Genomic DNA, 20,941 nt, shown 5'->3' on the forward strand with positions numbered 1-20,941 from the left:
AGTGTGAGAATATCCAGTACCCTATATGATAGGTGTTCATATCTCTTATGTCAAAAATAACGTTTCTGTCTCTATCTCTCAGTTTCCTCCCACACCAACATACTTTTTGACCATCTCTCTCTCTCTCTCTCTCTCTCTCGCTGTCTTTACTATTGTTTTTTTGTTACTGTCCGTATTGCTATACTACTTCTCTATGCCACAATGTACTGAGTAAAATGTGCTATATATGTCATGATGATTATTATTCTCCACCATGTGACTGATGTATTCAAGCAGGCAGCACAGTGGAGAGGGAAGCAGTACTCTCTTACTCATCCACTCTTGACATGTGTGGGAGTGTTAAGTGATAGTGGGTAAGCATTCTCTGCAATGTCCTCCGAGCTGCTCAATAAATGTACAAAATATCTGCACGCAGAAAAGGTTGAAAATATCTCATCTAGACAACTGAAAGTGGATACAGCCATAACGTATAAATTGATAAGATGATTTAGTCCATTGGTAATCCCTCATTATTGTAATTTCATAGATCCCTATGTGCAACACTCCATGACAATTTCTCTAATTTGATATGGAGTATTTAGTCATTAAAATCCCGCTCTCCAAAAATTGAATATTTATTTTTGAGTAATCTATATACATGTATGCCAGAACATATCTGGTGGGTGTGTGACTGTGTTGCTCCTCCCACTTTTGGACAATACAGTCCCATACAACAGATTGTTGTCTCCACAACCTCCTCTGACAAGTTTGGAAGTTTTTCCCAGCAAGCTGTGTGAATGTGCATCACATGACATTGAGGAACAGAGGGAGTAGGAGATGATAGGCAAAGCATCAGTCACTCATCCTAGTTGGAGCTAGATGAGGACCCTGGCAGAACTGTGGGAGTTTGACCTCAAAAGGTGAGTGGAGCAGCATTTTTTACGTTTTTGCAATGGTGGTTGTTGAGACAAGTCAACTGAACAAGAATAGTAGTTTGTAACTGCAAACAGAGCAAGGCAAATTATATTTTATGTAATATCAGTGAATTAGGAAATGTTTTGAAAATAGCTTCTCATTTTAAGCAGTTACTTTGGACTTTATAAGGACTTGCTCAATGTTGTATCAAAATGAAAATCCCTTTCATGGGTGGATGGAGTGAATCACCTGTGAGTCGGTTAAGAAGGAAATATTGGACTGATAAGGCTTTCACTTACCAGATGTGTTATCTTATTCTGTATTACTCTATACAACAATACTGTGTGTATGCTATAGTACACTTTCTTAGGATAGTAAATGCTGTTTTTACAATGTTGTTGAGATATAGCTTCATTGTTTGGCTGTAATAGACCAGAACTACATCAGTTCCAGATGCTGAGTTAAGTCACGAACAGCTGCTTTCAATTAATGTCTCTCTCTCTAGAAACATTATACACTGGGTAAGCGTGTGTTTACTTTAGATGTGGAATTGAGGCATACAAGATTTCATAGCTAATTGGGTACTTTAATGTAGGTTTTCAGAAACCCATCAAGTTCACATGCAGTGGGTCGTGACCCAAACCATTTTAATTAAGCGTTAGCAATTAATTTGTCATGTTTAAGTGATTACTTGGAACATATTGGATATTTTCTACGCAAAACAAGTATATTTTAGCCATGAATTTAACTCAAATAGTTGCCATGTTCTTAAAAGTAAAGTTATTTAGGTATACACTGAGTATACAAAATATTAGGAACACCTTCCTAACATGGTTAGGAACACCTTCCTAATATTGCGTTGCACCCCTTTTGCCCTTAGAACAGCCTCAATTTGTTGGGGCATGAACTCTACAAGGTATCCCTGTTCCACAGGGATGCTGGCTCCAATGCGTCCCACAGTTGTGTCAAGTTGGCTGGATGTCCTTTGGGTGGTGGGCCATTCTTGATACACATGGGAAACCGTTGAGCGTGGAAAAACCCAGCAGCGTTGCAGTTCTTGGGACAAACCGGTGCGTTTGGCACCTACTACCTTACCTTGTTCAAAGGCACTTAAATCTTTTGTCTTGACCATTCACCTTCTGAATAGCACACATACACATTCCATGTCTCAATTGTCTCAAGGATTAGAAATCCTTCTTTAGCCTGTCTCCTCCCCTTCATCTACACTGATTGAAGTGGATTTAACAGGGGGATTATAGCTTTCACCTGGATTCACCTGGTCAGTGTACAGTTTGTCATGGAAAGAGCAGGTGTTCAGTTTTGCATACTCAGTGTACAGTATATCCTCAGCTTTGTCTTCTCATTGTCTATGTTTATATGACAAACCCACCACACATTAAATGTGGCCAGACCCTTACTCCAGCCCCATAGTCAACCGCACCCTAAACCACATTTTAGGGTGGAGGCAATCAAAAGAAACCATAAAACAGTCTCGGCCAGGTCCTCCATGTACTGTAGATGAACAAAGCTTGACAACTCTTGTAATTCTTCTTCATCCAGCTCAGTCCTCTCTCCTAGCCGTTATGTATACTGAACAAAAATATGTAAAGTTTATAGAGTTGGTCCTATTTTTAATGAGCTGAAATAAAGATCCCAGAAATGTTTCATACGCACAAAAATATATCATATTTTGTGCACAAATGTGTTTACATCCCTGTTAGTGAGAATTTCTCCTTTGCCAAGATAATCCATCCACCTGACAGGTGTGGCATATCAAGAAGCTGGTTAAACAGCATGATCATTATACAGGTGCACCTTGTGCTGGGGACAATAAAAGGCCACTCTAAAATGTGTTGTTTTGTGCCACAACACAATGCCACAGATGTCTCAAGTTTTGAGGGAGTGTACAATTGGCATGCTGACCGCAGGAATGTCCAACAAAGCGGTTGCCAGATAATTTAATGTTAATTTCTCGACAATAAGCCGACCTCCAACGCTGTTTTAGAGAATTTAGCAGTACATCCAACCGGCCTCACAACAGCATCTGGCTTCCTCCACATCTGGCTTTGTCACCTGCGGATCGTCTGATGAGAGGGAGGGGGGCTTGCTGAGAAGTATATCCGTCTGTAATAAAGCCCTTTTGTGTGGAAAAACTCATTGTGATTGGCTGGGCCTGGCTCCCCAGTGGGTGGACCTGGCTCCTAAGTGGGTGGGCCTATGCCCTCTCAGGCCCACCCATGGCTGCATCCCTGCCCAGTCATGTGAAATCCATAGACTAGGGCCTAATTGTTTTTTTCAACTGACTGATTTCCTTCTATGAACTGTATCTCAGTAAAATATTTGAAATTGTTGCATGTTGCGTTTATATTTTTGTTCTGTTTATGTGTTGATTCAATATTAATCTCTGCCAGTTTCAAATTCTATATAAAGCTGTGAAAATAATGTTTTTACTGCAACAATGTAAATTGCTCCAGGTCCCTAGTTTCCTGTACATGAGGTGTTACTTACCACCCACACTGCTAAAGTGAATAGCAGAACCATGTTCATAAGTATTGTGATAGTTTTGAAAAGATAAACATTGCTCCACTGTAGACTTGCCGTCAGAGGGTTTGTGATTTAAAAATTCCTTATGATTATGTTCGTCATATAGCATGTTCTTAATTTTATAGAAAGTTTTGCATAAATGTAACTGCTCAAAACAGTGGTCCTCTTTTTTGCACATTTGACATCAGTAAACTTAGAACACTGCAAGGGAAAATAATAGCTCAGACCAAAGGCAGGAGTAGCCTTCAGTTAAGTTATGCAGTAATCAAAATCCTTCAGATATAGACGTTTCTCAGGCCTTTGACACTGACTTGGTTATTACATTAGGCTCTCAGGGAAAATTACCTAAATGTCCATGATATGAGAAAGCTGTGTACCGCCCATTTACAGTGAGGTATCAATGTCATCAGGATTACCGAGTATTTCATTACATACAAAAAGCCTTGGAGTGGGTGAAACATTCAGTGGCTAAGACGCTGTATCAAAGCAAATGTTTTTAAAGTAAAATTTTTATGCATATCTAGGGAGTTGTGAAGTGATGTGAATTTGTTAAACATTTGTCCATGGCTGTATTCTCTTCAAAGTACTGCTGTTGATGGATGTTTTTTCTCAGTGGAACCGACTTGAAGGCACTGTTGGTGAAATTAGATGAGGTATCCATTTCCTCAAACTCTGAAACTATGTGGTAGGATATTTTACTGTATCGAATAAACTCATAAACAACACATTTTTATTCTCACAAGCGGACTGTGGTTCTGTTGGTTCTAAACAGTTGGTATCAATTCGTTGGGGTTAGGGTCAAAAGTAATTTTGTTGATAATAAATCATGGGGTTCCCCATCACAGAGGCCACAGGAAAATTACCATAAATGTAGGCATGGGAGGGGACAGACATGGATGTAAAAGTGTCTGGCAATATTTCATAGACCCCAGAGAGAAAAGTTCCCCTTTCAATCTTTAAATAGTCAACTAGACACGAAATCAACAGATATGATGTGACTGCGATTGGCTGATGAGAGGATATGACCTTTAACATTTTGCTCTGACAGAAGGAATAATCAATCAGTCAAGAAGGCAATATAACCTGTAATTTTGTCTGATGAGAATAGGATGTGTCCACCTCCTAGACTCCCCCTGAAAAGTGAAGTTTGGGGTAAGATATTGCTGATCTGCATATGATTATTTTTCTCTCACTCTCTCTCCCTTCTCCCTTTCCCTAAGATGACAGGGATTCTGTCTGGAAGCCCGGACTTCACCATTGGACTTCCTGTGTAGAGTTTTTCTCTTTATCCCTTCATTAGAAAGCCACTATGATGCAGAAATTATTTCCTGTGTTTGAGCAACAGACTTAATAATGATACCTGTAAACTCTAAAGTCCTCCCTCCAACGAACCAGAAGTCTTGTCAACTGGAAATATTTGGCAGAGTGGAGATTCCATGATTAGCTTCAGTGATAACTAATGTTGTGTTACATTTCAGATTGGTACAGAAATTACAATTACTATAGCTTGAGAAATAAAAGTCAAATCCATTAGAGAACGATGAAAATTAAATTTGAACACTAAAATTGAAGAACAAAAAATAATTATGGGTGCTTCGGACAATCGAACAATTACTGACCCAAAAAAGGCATCCCTGTCTGTGTTGATTTACAGTAGATGGTCTCTGATGGAAAAGCAGCTATAAAAGGGAAAATTAACACATTGTGACAAAACCAAATGTAGAGAAAGATATGAATTCATGATTTTAGTCATTTCATCATGATAAAGTGTGTACTATAGCACTATGTCTTGCCTGCCAGAGCTCTGGTCCAGTAGCTCATTAAAGCGTAAATCTCATTCAATTCCAGCTTAACTTTCTGTTTCACAATGACTTTTTGAGTTGTAAAAATATACTGTCGGGTAGTAATTATGCGCATTATGATAAGGAGAAGAGAAAAAGGAAAACAACATATTGTAACTGATCCAAACAACATGCAGCATATTGCATCTTCTGGAGTGGATGTGAATACGTAACCTGAACATGAGTCTAGTCTAGCTGTTATTATTCTTAGAGTGGACATTTTTGAAGGTCATTGGAAGCCTTTGGAAGAGCAGCAGGACTTGTTTCTGTAAACCCATCCGTTTATATAAAGCAGCCTTTTATATGGTTCCCTCTGTCAAGGAGTGAGGTCAAGTTCATGCCATTGATGACGTAGGATCTCACGAACACTTTTGCTGTTATCGCTCTAGGTGTTGTCCTAAGATAGTGTGGTATTTTTCATGTCTATTAACTATTAATCAAGTGCTTTAGGGTGTTGTATTTATGCACTTAGAAATCAATCATAAGAAAGGTGTGCTTGTTTTTCTGGTATACTATATAGATACAGTACCAGTCAAAAGTTTGAACACACCTACTCATTCATGGGTTTTTCTTTATTTTTACTATTTTCTACATTGTAAAATAATAGTGAAGACATCAAAACTATGAAATAACACCTAACACCTCGTGTTTTAACCAAAAAAGTGTTAAACAAATCAAAATATATTTTATTTTTGAGATTCTTCAAAGTAGCCACCCTTTGCCTTGATTACAGCTTTGCACTCTCTTGGCATGCTCTCAACCAGCTTCATGAAGTAGTCACCGGGAATGCATTTCAATTAACAGGTGTGCCTTGTAAAAAGTTAATTTGTGGAATTTCTTTCCTTCTTAATGCATTTGAGCTAATCAGTTGTGTTGTGACAAAGTAGGGGTGGAATATAGAAGATAGCCCGATTTGGTAAAATATCAAGTTCATATTATGGCAAGAACAGCTCAAATAAGCAAAGAGAAATGACAGTCCATCTTTACATTAAGACATGAAGGTCAGTCAATCCAGAAAATGGTTACTACATGATTACATATGTGTTATTTCATAGTTGTGATGTCTTCACTATTATTCTACAGTGTACAAAATAGAAAAAATAAAGAAAAACCCTTGAATGAGTAGGTGTTCTAAAACTTTGGACTGGTACTGTATGTATAGTATCTTACCGTGCACCTTATAAATGAGGTATCTAGTAATAACACCAGACATCTGGTCAATGTTACACAAGAAGGACTGCCCTTCCAAAAAATATCCAAATAGAGTTACAGAGAATGTAGGGGTTCAGTAAGAGTATGTTGAAAGTATGTATGTGTGTGTACGTGCACCACAATTTTTTGTGAGTGCATATTTCAGTCCCCATAGGGTTGCAGCTAGGGTAGCAATGGGGACTTGTAGGGTCATTCAGCTCTTAATTGAGAAAGTTCTGCTTTTCATTACATTAAGCCATATGTCCCGGTATCTGCCTTGCTATGAACACTCCACTCTGCTTCCTGGAATTGTTATGTCAGTCACTGAACTAATCTCTCTCTCTCTCCAATTGTGTGTGTGTGTGTGTGTGTGTGTGTGTGTGTGTGTGTGTGTGTGTGTGTGTGTGTGTGTGTGTGTGTGTGTGTGTGTGTGTGTGTGTGTGTGTGTGTGTGTGTGTGTGTGTGTATGTGTGTGTGTGTGTGTGTGTGTGTGTGTGTGTGTGTGTGTGTGTGTGTGTGACACCTTTTGGACCGATCAGTTAGAGGTCCTTGTGGCAGCAAGAAATGTTTACATTGGTTCACTGGGAGACCACATTTTACTGTAAATGTTCTGTGTGTTTGCGCGCAAGTTATTGCATCTGCATTCGTATGGTAAGTTTATGTTATTAACTGCTCTTAAAAGTTGACATGAGTTCATGGTGGGATTTGTTGGAATTCTGTGTCTGTTTTTGTGTTGAATGGATTGATCTCTAGTTTTCTGCAATAAAGCCAATTTCATGTTTCAAAACAAAAACATTTTGGGAGTGTCACACCCTGATCTGTTCCACCCTCCTCCAGGTGTCGCCCATCTTCCCCATTATCCCCTGTGTATTTATACCTGTTTTCTCTGTTTATCCGTTGCCAGTTCGTCTTGTTTGTCAAGTCAACCAACGTTTTTGTTATCAGCGCCTGCTTTTCCCAGTGTCTTTTTCTTGCCCTCCTGGTTTTGACTCTTGCCTGTCCTGACTCTGAGCCCGCCTGCCTGACCACTCTGCCTGCCCCTGGCCCTGAGCCTGTCGACCTGTACCTTTGCCCCACCTCTGGATTGTTGACCTCTGCCTACCCTGACCCTGAGCCTGCCTGCCATTCGGTACCATTGCCCCACCTCTGGTTTCCTGACCCCTGCCTGCCTTGACCTGTCTATTGCCTGCCCCTGTTGGAATAGTAAACTCTTGTCTATTCCACGTGTCTGCATCTGGGTCTTACCTTGATTCCTGATAGTGAGTGGTTTGGACACAACCCACAGTGGGATTCCATTAAGAGTTAACAATTCAATATTATTATTTCCTGAATAGACTAGTGAATCACATTCCCAAGCGACCAAAACAGGGGACAGAGATACACATCTAATCACATAACAGTTTTAAAAGGATGCCAGCATTTACTATTACATTTCATTCAAGTAAGGAATACAATTTTGACATGAATCTGAATAAGTAATGAACTGTAATTTCTAGTTTTTTATTTTCTTTAAAAACATTCTCTCAAACTTTGGTGACTACTAAGTCTTTTTTTAAACCTCCCTCTTTGAGCTGGATGTGTCAATGTGTAGTGAATGCATAATCTGTGAGCAGAATTACTGTCTTACCTCAATTAGCCACGAAATTCCTAGTTTGAAAGCAGCTGTTTTTCTGGAAGCTGTGCAGTGCCATTTTCCATACATTTTCCCCACGTGCCAGCCCCCTAGCAATTAGAGTTCTAGCCAACGAGCATGCAGCCCCTCGCCATTTGAGTGACAGCTAGAAAGAGATGCACACACAGCAGAGCGAGTGAGAGAAAGCAATGACATGGTGCACATATTTGCACATAGGTGATGTAGTACGCAATTTTCAGTGACCACTTTTGGCTCGTGACCTCTATTTTGCTAAAAAAAAAAGTATACAAAGTACCGGAAAATCTCTTTCAGTAAATTTGACTGTGTCTGTAGGCTAATCAGCTAAGCAGGAGATGTGCACAATCACACCAGTGCTTTAGGGGCATATCACAATGTTGTTGTTCGAAATGTGATGTACATTGCCTTCAGAAAGTATTCATGGTATTCATAGCCCTTGACTTATTCCACATTTTGTTGTGTTACAGCCTGAATTCAAAATCGATTACATTTCTTTTTTTTCTCACCCATCTACACACAATACCCCATAATGACAAATTGAAAACATGTTTTTAGAAAATGTTGCTAATTTATTGAGAATGAAATACAGAAATATCTAATTTACATAAGTATTCATACATCTATATGTTAGAATCACCTTTGAACAGTGATTACAGCTGTGAGTCTTTCTGGGTAAGTCTCTAAGAGCTTTGCACACCTGGATTGTACAATATTTTCCCATTATTGTTTTCAAAATTCTTCAAGCTCTGTCAAATTGGTTTTTGATTGTTGCTAGACAACCATTTTCAAGTCTTGCCAGTGATTTTCAAGCAGATTTAAGTCAAAACTGTTATTTGGCCACTCGGCATCATTCACTGTCTTCTTAGAAAGCAACTCCAGTGTAGTAACTCCAGTGTAGATTTGGCCTTGTGTTTTAGGTTATTGTCATGCTGAAATGTGAATTAATCTCCCAGTGTCTGGTGGAAAGCAGACTGAACCAGGTTTTCCTCTAGGATATTACCTGTGCTTAGCCCCATTCCATTTATTTTTTATTCTGAAAAACTCCCCAGCCCTTTATGATTACAAGCATACCCATAACATGATGCAGCCACCACTATTCTTGAATATATGGAGAGTGATACTCAGTAATGTGTTGTATTGGATTTGCCCCAAGCATAACACTTTGTATTCAGGACAAAAAGTTTCTTGGCCACATTATTTTCTGTATTACTTTAGTGCATTGCTGCAAACAGGATGCATGTTTTGGAATATTTGTATTCTGTACAGGCTTCCTTCTTTTCACTCTGTCAATTAGGCTAGTATTGTGGAGTGACTACAATGTTGTTGATCCATCCTCAGTTGTCTCCTATCACATCCATTAAACTCTGTGACTGTTTTAGTCCCTATTGGCCTCATGGTGAAATCCCTGAACCGTTTCCTTCCTCTCCGGCAAGGAAGGACACCTGTGTCTTTGTAGTGAGTGGGTGTATTGATGCACCATCCAAAGTGTCATTAAGAACTTCACCATACTCAAAGGGATATTCAGTGTAAAAAATAAATAAAAAATAGGTTCTCTTCTTTGCGAGGCATTGAAAAACCTCCCTGTTCTTTGTGGTTGAATCTTTGTTTGAAATTCACTGCTCGACTGTGGGACCTTACAGATATTTGTATAAGTAGGGTACAGAGATGAGGTAGTCATTCATCATGTTAAACCTTATTATTGCACCCCGAGTGAGTCCATGTAATTTATTATGCTAATATTTTTTATTTTATTTACTCCTTTGTTACGCCAATGTTTACTTCTGAAGCTAATTAGGCTTCCCATAACAAAGGGGTAGAATACTTATTGACACTGAAGACACTTCAGCGTTTCATTCTTAATGAATTTGTAAAAAAATCCCAAAACATAATTCCACTTTGACATTGTGGGTTATTGTGTGCAGGCCAGTGATTAAAACAAAATCTCAATTGAATCCATTGTAAACTCGGGCTGTAACACATCATCATGTAGAAAAAGTCAAGGGGTGTGAATACTTTCTGAAGGCACTGTATGTGTGCTCTCTATAGTACAGGAAATATCATTTTGTCCATTCAATACATCATTTTCCAATCTTTACATTTCTGAGTCGTATCTGACTGAAAATACCCTTGAGAATTAGACTTGGTGTCAATCGTGTTCATAGAACAGCTAGATTATTCAAGAAAATTAACAGATCAAGTGCCCCATGATGTCTAGACTGCCAAATATTTGATGCCAACCATGGGAATGCCAGATTTCTCAATTATTAGTTAAAATCTAGTATGCTAGTGAATATTTACAAGATCGTCATACACTTATGTATTCCCCACACACACAGCTCACACACTTCTCCAGAAAACAGTTACATTATTCCTGTGTTCCCATTGGTATAAAAGTGTTTAGGAAATCAGTTAATCAGCAATACAAATGGATGTAGTCATGATCTGTTTGACCTTAGCATGTATGGATGTATTTGGGGGGGACATGAGAAGTCACATGGTCTCATTTTTTTCCACACAAACACACCCACTCACAACATGCGGACTTGCTTGCATTCAGGGATGTCATCTTCATTAGTCCAAACGAGAGCTTCTATTGGACAAATGCAAGTAGGTCTCGCCACGTAACGTTCTGTTTGTTTCCGTTTAAGAAACGTTTTGCTACATAATCGGCTAAATGAATTCGCCCCTGCAAATTTAGAAACACACACACACACACAGCTGTTTACATGCTTACTGCAACGACATAGGGCGCACATACGGAGTAATATTTTACACGTTTGCAGAATGCATCGAAATCTGGAATACATTTAACACTTTTAGTCTCGATCTTTGAATTCTGTCCAGGACTTGTGGGGGTTTTCTGTCGTTAGATAGGCTACGGAGATACGATCACTGCCAAAAAAGGTTTGATGTTTCAAATAGTTACTGTATACAATGTCGCCTATTTCCTGTGGATAGGTTTAGTGCAAAGGGTCTAGGGTTACTTTGTAGCACAGCGTATTGATAATACTCATGGAAGTTTAAAGTTACGAGTCGATGGTCAATTCAATGATGGCATATACTGTACATGCTCAACTTTTTTGTCGTGGTGCTCCTCAATGGAGTATTCTATTTCGTCGGCGAGTTGAGTATCTCCTTTGATTAAAGCGTACGATGCATCATGCAGCACATTTTTCCTCTTCTTCTGTTGTTCCTTTCATCATATCACATTGTTGGATCTGATTTGAATGTGTTAACTCTTACGTAATGGTATATTTACGGGACCTGGGTGCCTTGTTTGTGCTTCTTGCCGTTCATATTAGCGGAACTCGATATCTTTGACTCTTTGAACACATGGTTGAATTCTTGTAGCCTAGCCCTACTGTTTATTTTGATTAGATGTCTGTATAGAAAATAAGACAGTTTACCGATTTTCTGGACAGTAGTTATTATATTTGTGTAATACAGGAAATGCTGTGCTGCTGTTTTCTGTAATGTGCCTTTTCTGTATATTATCTTCAGATAACATGTTTAAGTTATCTGTATCTGGCTTTTCACTGCAGAAAAGACACATTTAATAGACCACTTTTGACACCTTAAAATGACACCTTAAAATGGGTAGAATACCCCCCCCCCCCCCCCCCCCCCCCCAAAAGGTGTAACTTTAACACAATAGGTGCTAAATGCTCTCCCAAACTAGTTGATTTTATATGAGGCGATAATGCAAAGGCCCCCTGTAATATTCTATTGACATGCTTTCTGGCTGTTTGCATGACAGTAAACATTGGTGATTGATGTTCCCTTCCCCCACCCCACAGATTACAGTAGACACACAGGGGTTTCTCTGTTTCTCTGCAGAGATAGAGGTGGTTATGGTAAACCTTTTTTTATGTTTTTATTATTAGGATCCCCATTAGATTTAGCAAAAGCAGCAGAAACTCTTTATGGGGTCCTGTGTGTTTTTCCTTCCCTGTGTGTTTGTTTACAACTTTATGCAAGCCTATTAGTTTACCTCAGCAATAACATAATTGATTTAGTATGAAACAAGTTTCCTGTGGATTTTTTTTTTAATGTCTAACATCTGGCCATACTTGTTGCATCATCAGCACTGGTGGAAAACTAAAGTTTTTGTCTGTCCCCAACAGATTCCCAGTGCCAGCAGTCCTGGAGTGTGGCAGGTGAGGATCAGAGAGAGTGAGGCTGTTGTGAAGACTTGGACAGTATGAGTTTGGTGGAGATCAGACATACGGTTGGGTCCATGACCCTGTCCTTATCCAGCACAGACTCCAAGGAGAGGTACTTTGACCGGGTGGACGAGAGTGACCCTGAGTACCTCCGCAGCAGGAACATGTCACCTGAAATACAGCAGGACTTCAACATGATGGAGCAAAAGAAGAGAGTCACTCAGATCCTACAGAGTCCAGTATGTCTCTTGTTCTTTATGTCTATGTTAATGTGTGTACACAGTACAGCCATTTTCATTATCTGGCTGCAGACCATCACATGGCCTGAAAAGTTTTTATCTTCGAGGTCCAGGCCTATGTCATTGGCTCTAGTAGAGACACTACATCATTGATGTCTTCCGTTTTCATTCTGATGGCTACATTTGAACTGATCTGCAAATAAAGAGGCTATTACTTTTACATTTGAGACATTTAGCAGATGCTCTTACCCTTGAGGTAGCTAGGTAAGACAAGTTAGGCAACTCAGTCATATTAAGTAGTACGGTGTTTGTACAGTGTAAATCTTTGTTGCAATGCAGTACAATGTGCTACTGTCAGAGGAAACAGCCAAGCTCCACTGCTGTGGTTTTAAATATTTAAATATGAACCAGTCCGAATAGATTTGAGCCTTATTATACTTTGCCTACCAAATGTCCTTGTCAAGTTCACAGCTTAGCTCATGAAACATTTTTGTCAAATTGAATTTTTGAGAGACAGAACAATATAGGCATGAGCATGATAATTTTGGGCATCCACTGTATGTACATATATATAGTTCAGTTCAAATGTACTTATATATATATATATATACTTATATTTTTGTAGTATAAGCAGTAAATGTTGCCTATATGCACCCATGATAAATGCATATATGCAATTGTGAATCGGAGGCATAGATTATCGAGCAGTAAAATGTGGTTAGAGATGCTGCTAGGAGGTGCAACAAACACATGCCCGTAAAGTGCATGGAAATAAGATGAGCCCACGCATGTCTGTGATTGCATAACAGACCCCAACAAGTGGAACTTAGCTCATCACCATGGGAACCGCACTGAGATGGGGCGGAATGCTGGCGTTCCACCAAAGAGGCTTGCAGGAGAATCGTCTTTTTGGGAAGGATACCCAAGATATACAACGACACTGTGGGTATAAATTAATAGGCTGGCTTAATGAGAAGGATACTTCCCAGTTACCTCTAGTGACATTGGCACAAAGAGGGTTTTAGAAGAATCTAATGTGATTTAATTCAGGAGGGCTTTTTTAGGGCTGAGAGTACACTGGAAGTACATTGTCCTAATGTGAATGGCTGAATAGACAGGGAGTTGGAACAGGGTGAAGGTGAGAATAATTGCATAACTACACAACAGTAGACCATCCCAGAAGTTGTAAGATTAAGATAACTTTCTTGGTCAATTGTACACAAGACTTCCACTTTAAACCCAACCCTTCTGAAAGACGCACATATACAGGTTTTTGGAGAAGTGCAGGGGCTGCCACACTGAGCAACCACGAAGCTGTTGTTGTGGGATATTAAGGGTCCTTCTCAATGGTATCTAGGATTTGAAACCAGCAACCCTCCAGTTTCCAGCCCACTTCCCAGGAGATTTTTCCCAGCAGACCTGGGATTTGACCAAGCAACCCTCTGGTTGCTGGTTCACCTTTCTAACCACTAGGCTACCTTCCGCCCTACTTCCTTCCCTCATTTTATTCTTTGTGACCAGTGACCACTATCCTGGACTGGTAAAGATTGATAGATGTAAGCCAGTGACTATTGGGACTGTTTTCACTCAGTCATTTTAACATGTCATTGTTTGGTTTCCAGGTGTTTAAGGATGAGCTGGAAGGACTGGTCCAGGATCAGATGACTAAGGGCAGTAATCCAACAGGGCTGCTGGCTCTTAGGCAAGTAGCTGACCTGATCATGGCCAGTTCTGTGGGAGGGACAGGCTCCTTCACATCTCCTCTCAGTAAGTAGCAGTGTGTGCGCACACATGTGAGAGAGTACATGTGGGTCTGCATAGTCTTTCAGTGATGCATCCTGATTCTCTGCATTGTCAATGTTTTGGAACAAGGAATTCACAAAAACCTGTGACATTGAGAGCCCTTATGCAGCAAAATTCTGCTCAAGTACTTGTTGACAACATTCCACATGCCAAATGTTTCTCATAAGTCGCCCACATGTCCTGGACTTTATAATGAATTGCAGCTGTCTGGATTGTCAATTATGTTTCCTTCCATCTTTCAATGGAGATCGTCCACATAAAAAAATACTACAGTTTACTATAGAATACTAGAGTACTTATTATAGAATTCTGTAGTAAAATGTAGTATACTGTAGAATATTACACAATGGGTGGGTCTAATAATGGAAATTGATTGGTTTAAACCGCATTCCAGCCGATGTCTATTCCACAATTTAACACCAGTATACTACAATCTGCAAAGACACTTAATTAATTACTGTAGTGTATATACACTACAGTTTTTTTTAAACGACAGTAATTACAGTGCATTCGGAAAGTATTTAGACCCCTTCCATTTTTCCAAATTTTGTAACGTTACAGACTTATTCGAAAATGTATTAAATAAACATTTAAATAAACATTTAATAATAATAATTCCCTGTTTTAGGTCAGTTAGGATCACCACTTTTTTGTAAGAATGTGAAATGTCAGAGTAATAGTTAAGAGTTATTTATTTCAGCTTTTATTTCTTTCATCACATTCCCAATGGGTCAGAAGTTTGCATACACTCAATTAGTATTTGGTAGCATTGCCTTTAAATTGTTTAACTTGGGTCAAACGTTTCGGGTAGCCTTCCACAAGCTTCCCACAATAAGTTGGGTGAATTTTTGCCCATTCCTCCTGACAGAGCTGGTGTAACTGAGTCCGTTTTGTAGGCCTCCTTGCTGGCACATGCTTTTTCAGTTCTGCCCACAAATTTTCTATAGGATTGAGGTCAGGGCTTTGTGATGGCCACTCCAATACCTTGGCTTTGTTGTCTTTAAGCCATTTTTCCACAACTTTGGAAGTATGCTTGGGGTCATTGTCCATTTGGAAGACCCATTTGCGACCAAGCTTTAACTTCCTGACTGATGTCATGAGATGTTGCTTCAATATATCCACATCATTTTCTTTCCTCGCAATGCCATCTATTTTGTGAAGTGCACCAGTCCCTCCTGCAGCAAAGCACCCCCACAACATGATGCTGCCACCCCCGTGCTTCACGGTTGGGATGGTGTTCTTCGGCTTGCAAGCCTCCCACTTTTTCCCGCAAACATAACGATGTTCATTATGGCCAAATAGTTACATTTTTGTTTCATCAGACGAGAGGCCTTGAAATTCATCCACATGTACACCTCCAAATGACTCAAATGATGTCAATTAGCCTATCAGAAGCTTCTAAGGCCATGGCATCATTTTGTGGAATTTTCCAAGCTGTTTAAAGGCAAAGTCAACTTAGTGTATGTAAACTTCTGACCCACTGAAATTGTGATACAGTGAATTATAAGTGAAATAATCTGTCTGTAAACAATTGTTCGGAAAACTATTTGTGTCATGCATGAAGTAGATGTCCTAACCGACTTGCCAAAACTATAGTTTGTTAACAAGAAATTCTTGGAGTGGTTGAAAAACTAGTTTTAATGACTCCAACCTAAGTGTATGTAAACTGTAAGTATTCAGACTAGAGGTCGACCGATTATGATTTTTCAACACCGATACTGATACTGATTATTGGAGGACCAAAAAAAGCTGATACCGATTAATCGGTTTATTTATTTGTAATAATGACAATTACAACAATACTGAATGAACACTTATTTTAACTTAATATAATACATCAATAAAATCAATTTAGCCTCAAATAAATAATGAAACATGTTCAATTTGGTTTAAATAATGCAAAAACAAAGTGTTGGAGAAGAAAGTAAAAGTGCAATATGTGCCATGTAAGAAAGCTAACGTTTAAGCTCCTTGCTCAGAACATGAGAACATATGAAAGCTGGTGGTTCCTTTTAACATGAGTCCTCAATATTCCCAGGTAAGAAGTTTTAGGTTGTAGTTATTATAGGACTATTTCTCTCTATACCATTTGTATTTCATTAACCTTTGACTATTGGATGTTCTTATAGGCACTTTATTCGGACATGATTTGGAAAGGCACACACCTGTCTATATAAGGTTCCACAGTTGACAGTGCATGTCAGAGCCAAAACCAAGCCATGAGCTCGAATGAATTTTCTTTAGAGTGACGAGACAGGATTGTGTCGAGGCACAGATCTGGTGAAGGGTACCAAAACATTTCTGCAGCATTGAAGGTCCCCAAAGAACACGGTGGCCTCCATTGTTCTTAAATGGAAGAAGTTTGTAACCACCAAGACTTTTCCTAGAACTGGCTGCCCGGCCAAACCAGGAATTCGGCCAAGAACAGGTAGTTGACGAAGGTAGGTGACCAAGAACCCGATGATCACTCTGAGTGAGCTTCAGAGTTCCTCTGTGGAGATGGGAGAATCTTCCAGAAGAACAACCATCTCTGCAGCACTCCACCAATCAGGCCTTTATGGTAGAGTGGCCAGATGGAAAGCACTCCTAAGTAAAAGGCACATGACAGCCCGCTTGGAGTTTGCCAAAAGGACCCTAAAGGACTCTCAGACCATGAGAAACAAGATTCTCTGGTCTGATGAAAACAAGATTGAACTCTTTGGCTTGAACGCCAAGCGTCACTTCTGGAGGAAACCTGGCACCATCCCTACGGTGAAGCATGGTGGTGGCAGCGTCATGCTATTGGGATTGGGTTTTTCAGCGGCAGGGAGGCAACCCGAAGTGGCAACCCGAAGTCTAAATATTGCTGTTACATTGCACAACATTCAATGTTATGTGATAATTATGTAAAATTCAGGCAAATTAGTTCGCAACGAGCCTGCCGGCCCAAACTGTTGCATATACCCTGACTGCTTGCACTGAGCATAAGAGAAGTGACACAAATTTCCCTAATTAATATTGCCTGCTAACATGCATTTATTTTAACAAAATATGCAGGTTTAAACATCTATACTTCTGTGTATTAATTTAAGAAAGGCATTTATGTTTATGGCTAGGTACATTTGTGCAAAGATTGTGCTTTTTTTCAGCAATGCTCTTTTGTTAAATTATCACCCGTTTGGTGAAGTTGAAGTAGGCTGTGATTCGATGATAAATTAACAGCCACCGCATTGATTATATGCAATGCAGGACAAGCTAGTTAACCTAGTAATATCATCAACCATGTGTTGTTAACTTGTGATTATGTGAAGATTGATTGATTGATTTTATAAGATAAGTTTAATGCTAGCTAGCAACTTACCTTGACTCCTTGCTGCACTCGCGTAACAGGTGGTCATCCTGCCACGCAGTTTCCTCGTGGATTGCAATGTAATCGGCCATAATCGGCGTCCAAAAAGGCTGATTACTGATTGTTATGAAAACTTAAAATTGGCCCTAATTTATCGGCCATGCCAATTTAATCGGTCAACCTCTAGTCAGGATTGAGGGAAAGATGAACGTAGCAAAGTACAGACAGATCCTTGATGAAAACCTGCTCCAGAGCGCTCAGGACCTCAGACTGGGGAGAAGGTTCACCTTCCAATAGGACAACGACCCTAAGCACACAGCCAAGACAACACTAGAGTGGCTTCAGGACAAGTCTCTGAATGTCCGAGTGGCCCAGCCAGAGCCCGTACTTGAACCCGACCGAACATCTCTGGAGAGACCTGAAAATAGCTGTGCAGCAACGCTCCCCATCCAACCTGACAGAGTTTGAGAGGATCTGCAGAGAAGAATGGGAGAAACTCCCCAAATACAAGTGTGCCAAGATTGTAGTGTCATACCCAAGAAGACTCAAGGCTGTAATCGCTGCCGAAGGTGCTTCAACAAAGTACTGAGTAAAGGTTCTGAATGCTTATGTAAATGTAATATTTCAGTTTTTATTTGATAAATGTACATAAATCAAAAAAAATGTTTTTGCTATGACATTATGGGGTATTGTGTGTAGATTGAAAAATGGATTAAATACCCAATTTAATCCATTTTAGAACAAGGCTGTAATGTAACAAAATGTGGAAAAAGTCAAGGCGTCTCAATATTTTCAGAATATACTGTATACTATTGTTAAAGCTGCAATATGCAACTTTTTGAGCAACTTGACCAAATCCACATAGACATTTAGTCATAGATCTGTCACTCATTAAAAGCAAGTCTAATAAGTGGTATATCTGTTCTATGTGCGCTATATTTATGCTTCCCGGTCTTAAGTTTCATTTTTGCCTTATTTACTTTCAGTTTTTAACACCGGCTTCAAACATGAAAATCCAATATTTTTGGTTATGGAAAATATATTTCACAGCGGTTTAGATGGTGCGATGATTCTCTACACTATACTTGCTTGTTTTGTCACATAAACTGAAATTAGGCAAACTCTTAGAATTTTAGCAACCAGAGCCATTTCTGCATAGTGCATATTTACAGTGCCTTGCGAAAGTATTCGGCCCCCTTGAACTTTGCGACCTTTTGCCACATTTCAGGCTTCAAACATAAAGATATAAAACTGTATTTTTTTGTGAAGAATCAACAACAAGTGGGACACAATCATGAAGTGGAACGACATTTATTGGATATTTCAAACTTTTTTAACAAATCAAAAACTGAAAAATTGGGCGTGCAAAATTATTCAGCCCCTTTACTTTCAGTGCAGCAAACTCTCTCCAGAAGTTCAGTGAGGATCTCTGAATGATCCAATGTTGACCTAAATGACTAATGATGATAAATACAATCCACCTGTGTGTAATCAAGTCTCCGTATAAATGCACCTGCACTGTGATAGTCTCAGAGGTCCGTTAAAAGCGCAGAGAGCATCATGAAGAACAAGGAACACACCAGGCAGGTCCGAGATACTGTTGTGAAGAAGTTTAAAGCCAGATTTGGATACAAAAAGATTTCCCAAGCTTTAAACATCCCAAGGAGCACTGTGCAAGCGATAATATTAAAATGGAAGGAGTATCAGACCACTGCAAACCTACCAAGACCTGGCCGTCCCTCTAAACTTTCAGCTCATACAAGGAGAAGACTGATCAGAGATGCAGCCAAGAGGCCCATGATCACTCTGGATGAACTGCAGAGATCTACAGCTGAGGTGGGAGACTCTGTCCATAGGACAACAATCAGTCGTATATTGCACAAATCTGGCCTTTATGGAAGAGTGGCAAGAAGAAAGACATTTCTTAAAGATATCCATAAAAAGTGTTGTTTAAAGTTTGCCACAAGCCACCTGGGAGACACACCAAACATGTGGAAGAAGGTGCTCTGGTCAGATGAAACCAAAATTGAACTTTTTGGCAACAATGCAAAACGTTATGTTTGGCGTAAAAGCAACACAGCTGAACACACCATCCCCACTGTCAAACATGGTGGTGGCAGCATCATGGTTTGGGCCTGCTTTTCTTCAGCAGGGACAGGGAAGATGGTTAAAATTGATGGGAAGATGGATGGAGCCAAATACAGGACCATTCTGGAAGAAAACCTGATGGAGTCTGCAAAAGACCTGAGACTGGGACGGAGATTTGTCTTCCAACAAGACAATGATCCAAAACATAAAGCAAAATCTACAATGGAATGGTTCAAAAATAAACATATCCAGGTGTTAGAATGGCCAAGTCAAAGTCCAGACCTGAATCCAATCGAGAATCTGTGGAAAGAACTGAAAACTGCTGTTCACAAATGCTCTCCATCCAACCTCACTGAGCCCGAGCTGTTTTGCAAGGAGGAATGGGAAAAAATGTCAGTCTCTCGATGTGCAAAACTGATAGAGACATACCCCAAGCGACTTACAGCTGTAATCGCAGAAAAAGGTGGCGCTACAAAGTATTAACTTAAAGGGGCTGAATAATTTTGCACGCCCAATTTTTCAGTTTTTGATTTGTTAAAAACGTTTGAAATATCCAATAAATGTCGTTCCACTTCATGATTGTGTCCCACTTGTTGTTGATTCTTCACAAAAAAATACAGTTTTATATCTTTATGTTTGAAGCCTGAAATGTGGCAAAAGGTCGCAAAGTTCAAGGGGGCCGAATACTTTCGCAAGGCACTGTACTACAGTATACTGCAGTAAATACTACAGTATTGCCTGTAGTGGTTTTGCTGACATTAGTCCATAAAACACCACAGTGTATACTATAGTAATTGTACCATAGTATAGTGTTTTAGAAACACTAGGAATGTTTACTGAAACTGTTAGGAAATGTAAACATAATGGTTGTCTCCTATGGCTTTGAGGTGGAGGCAGCACTGTCTCTTTATAAGCCAACAGTCACTGTTGAAGTGGTTGTAAAAGATTAGGGTTCCATTTTGTCGAATGCCCTTTAAAGTATAAAGTCAAAAAATATATACTACTCAGAACTCATGAGACGTTCTGAGAACAGCACTATTATGATCCAAAAGTTAAGCAAGGAATGCTGAGATGTAGTGATTTAATGAGAAAGTCATTTTTATAGCAATCGTTTGAGCTAAATGTTGTTAGAGGAACTTGAAAAGAGAGAGGCAGAACATTTTAAGAGCTGTTCATGTTGAACGAGTAGTCATGGAGAA

The 20,941-nt window shown here is 39.5% G+C and overlaps 1 protein-coding gene across 3 annotated transcripts in view; it reads left to right on the forward strand.

Annotated features, from left to right (window-relative positions):
* Window positions 1-748: 748 nt before the first annotated feature.
* LOC110502478 (gamma-adducin) overlaps window positions 749-20,941 on the forward strand; it is a 29,515-nt gene continuing 9,322 nt past the window's right edge. Inside the window, exons 1-3 of one of the 3 annotated variants that reach the window (XM_021580519.2) lie at window positions 749-899; window positions 12,246-12,523; window positions 14,146-14,290. In XM_021580519.2, coding sequence (XP_021436194.2) covers window positions 12,323-12,523; window positions 14,146-14,290 — 346 coding nt within the window. In that variant the 5' untranslated portion in view covers window positions 749-899; window positions 12,246-12,322. The other 2 variants (XM_021580520.2, XM_021580518.2) reach the window with 2 other exon arrangements.

Source organism: Oncorhynchus mykiss, chromosome 23 (assembly GCF_013265735.2).
Source record: "Oncorhynchus mykiss isolate Arlee chromosome 23, USDA_OmykA_1.1, whole genome shotgun sequence".
Classification (NCBI taxonomy): Eukaryota; Metazoa; Chordata; class Actinopteri; order Salmoniformes; family Salmonidae; genus Oncorhynchus; species Oncorhynchus mykiss.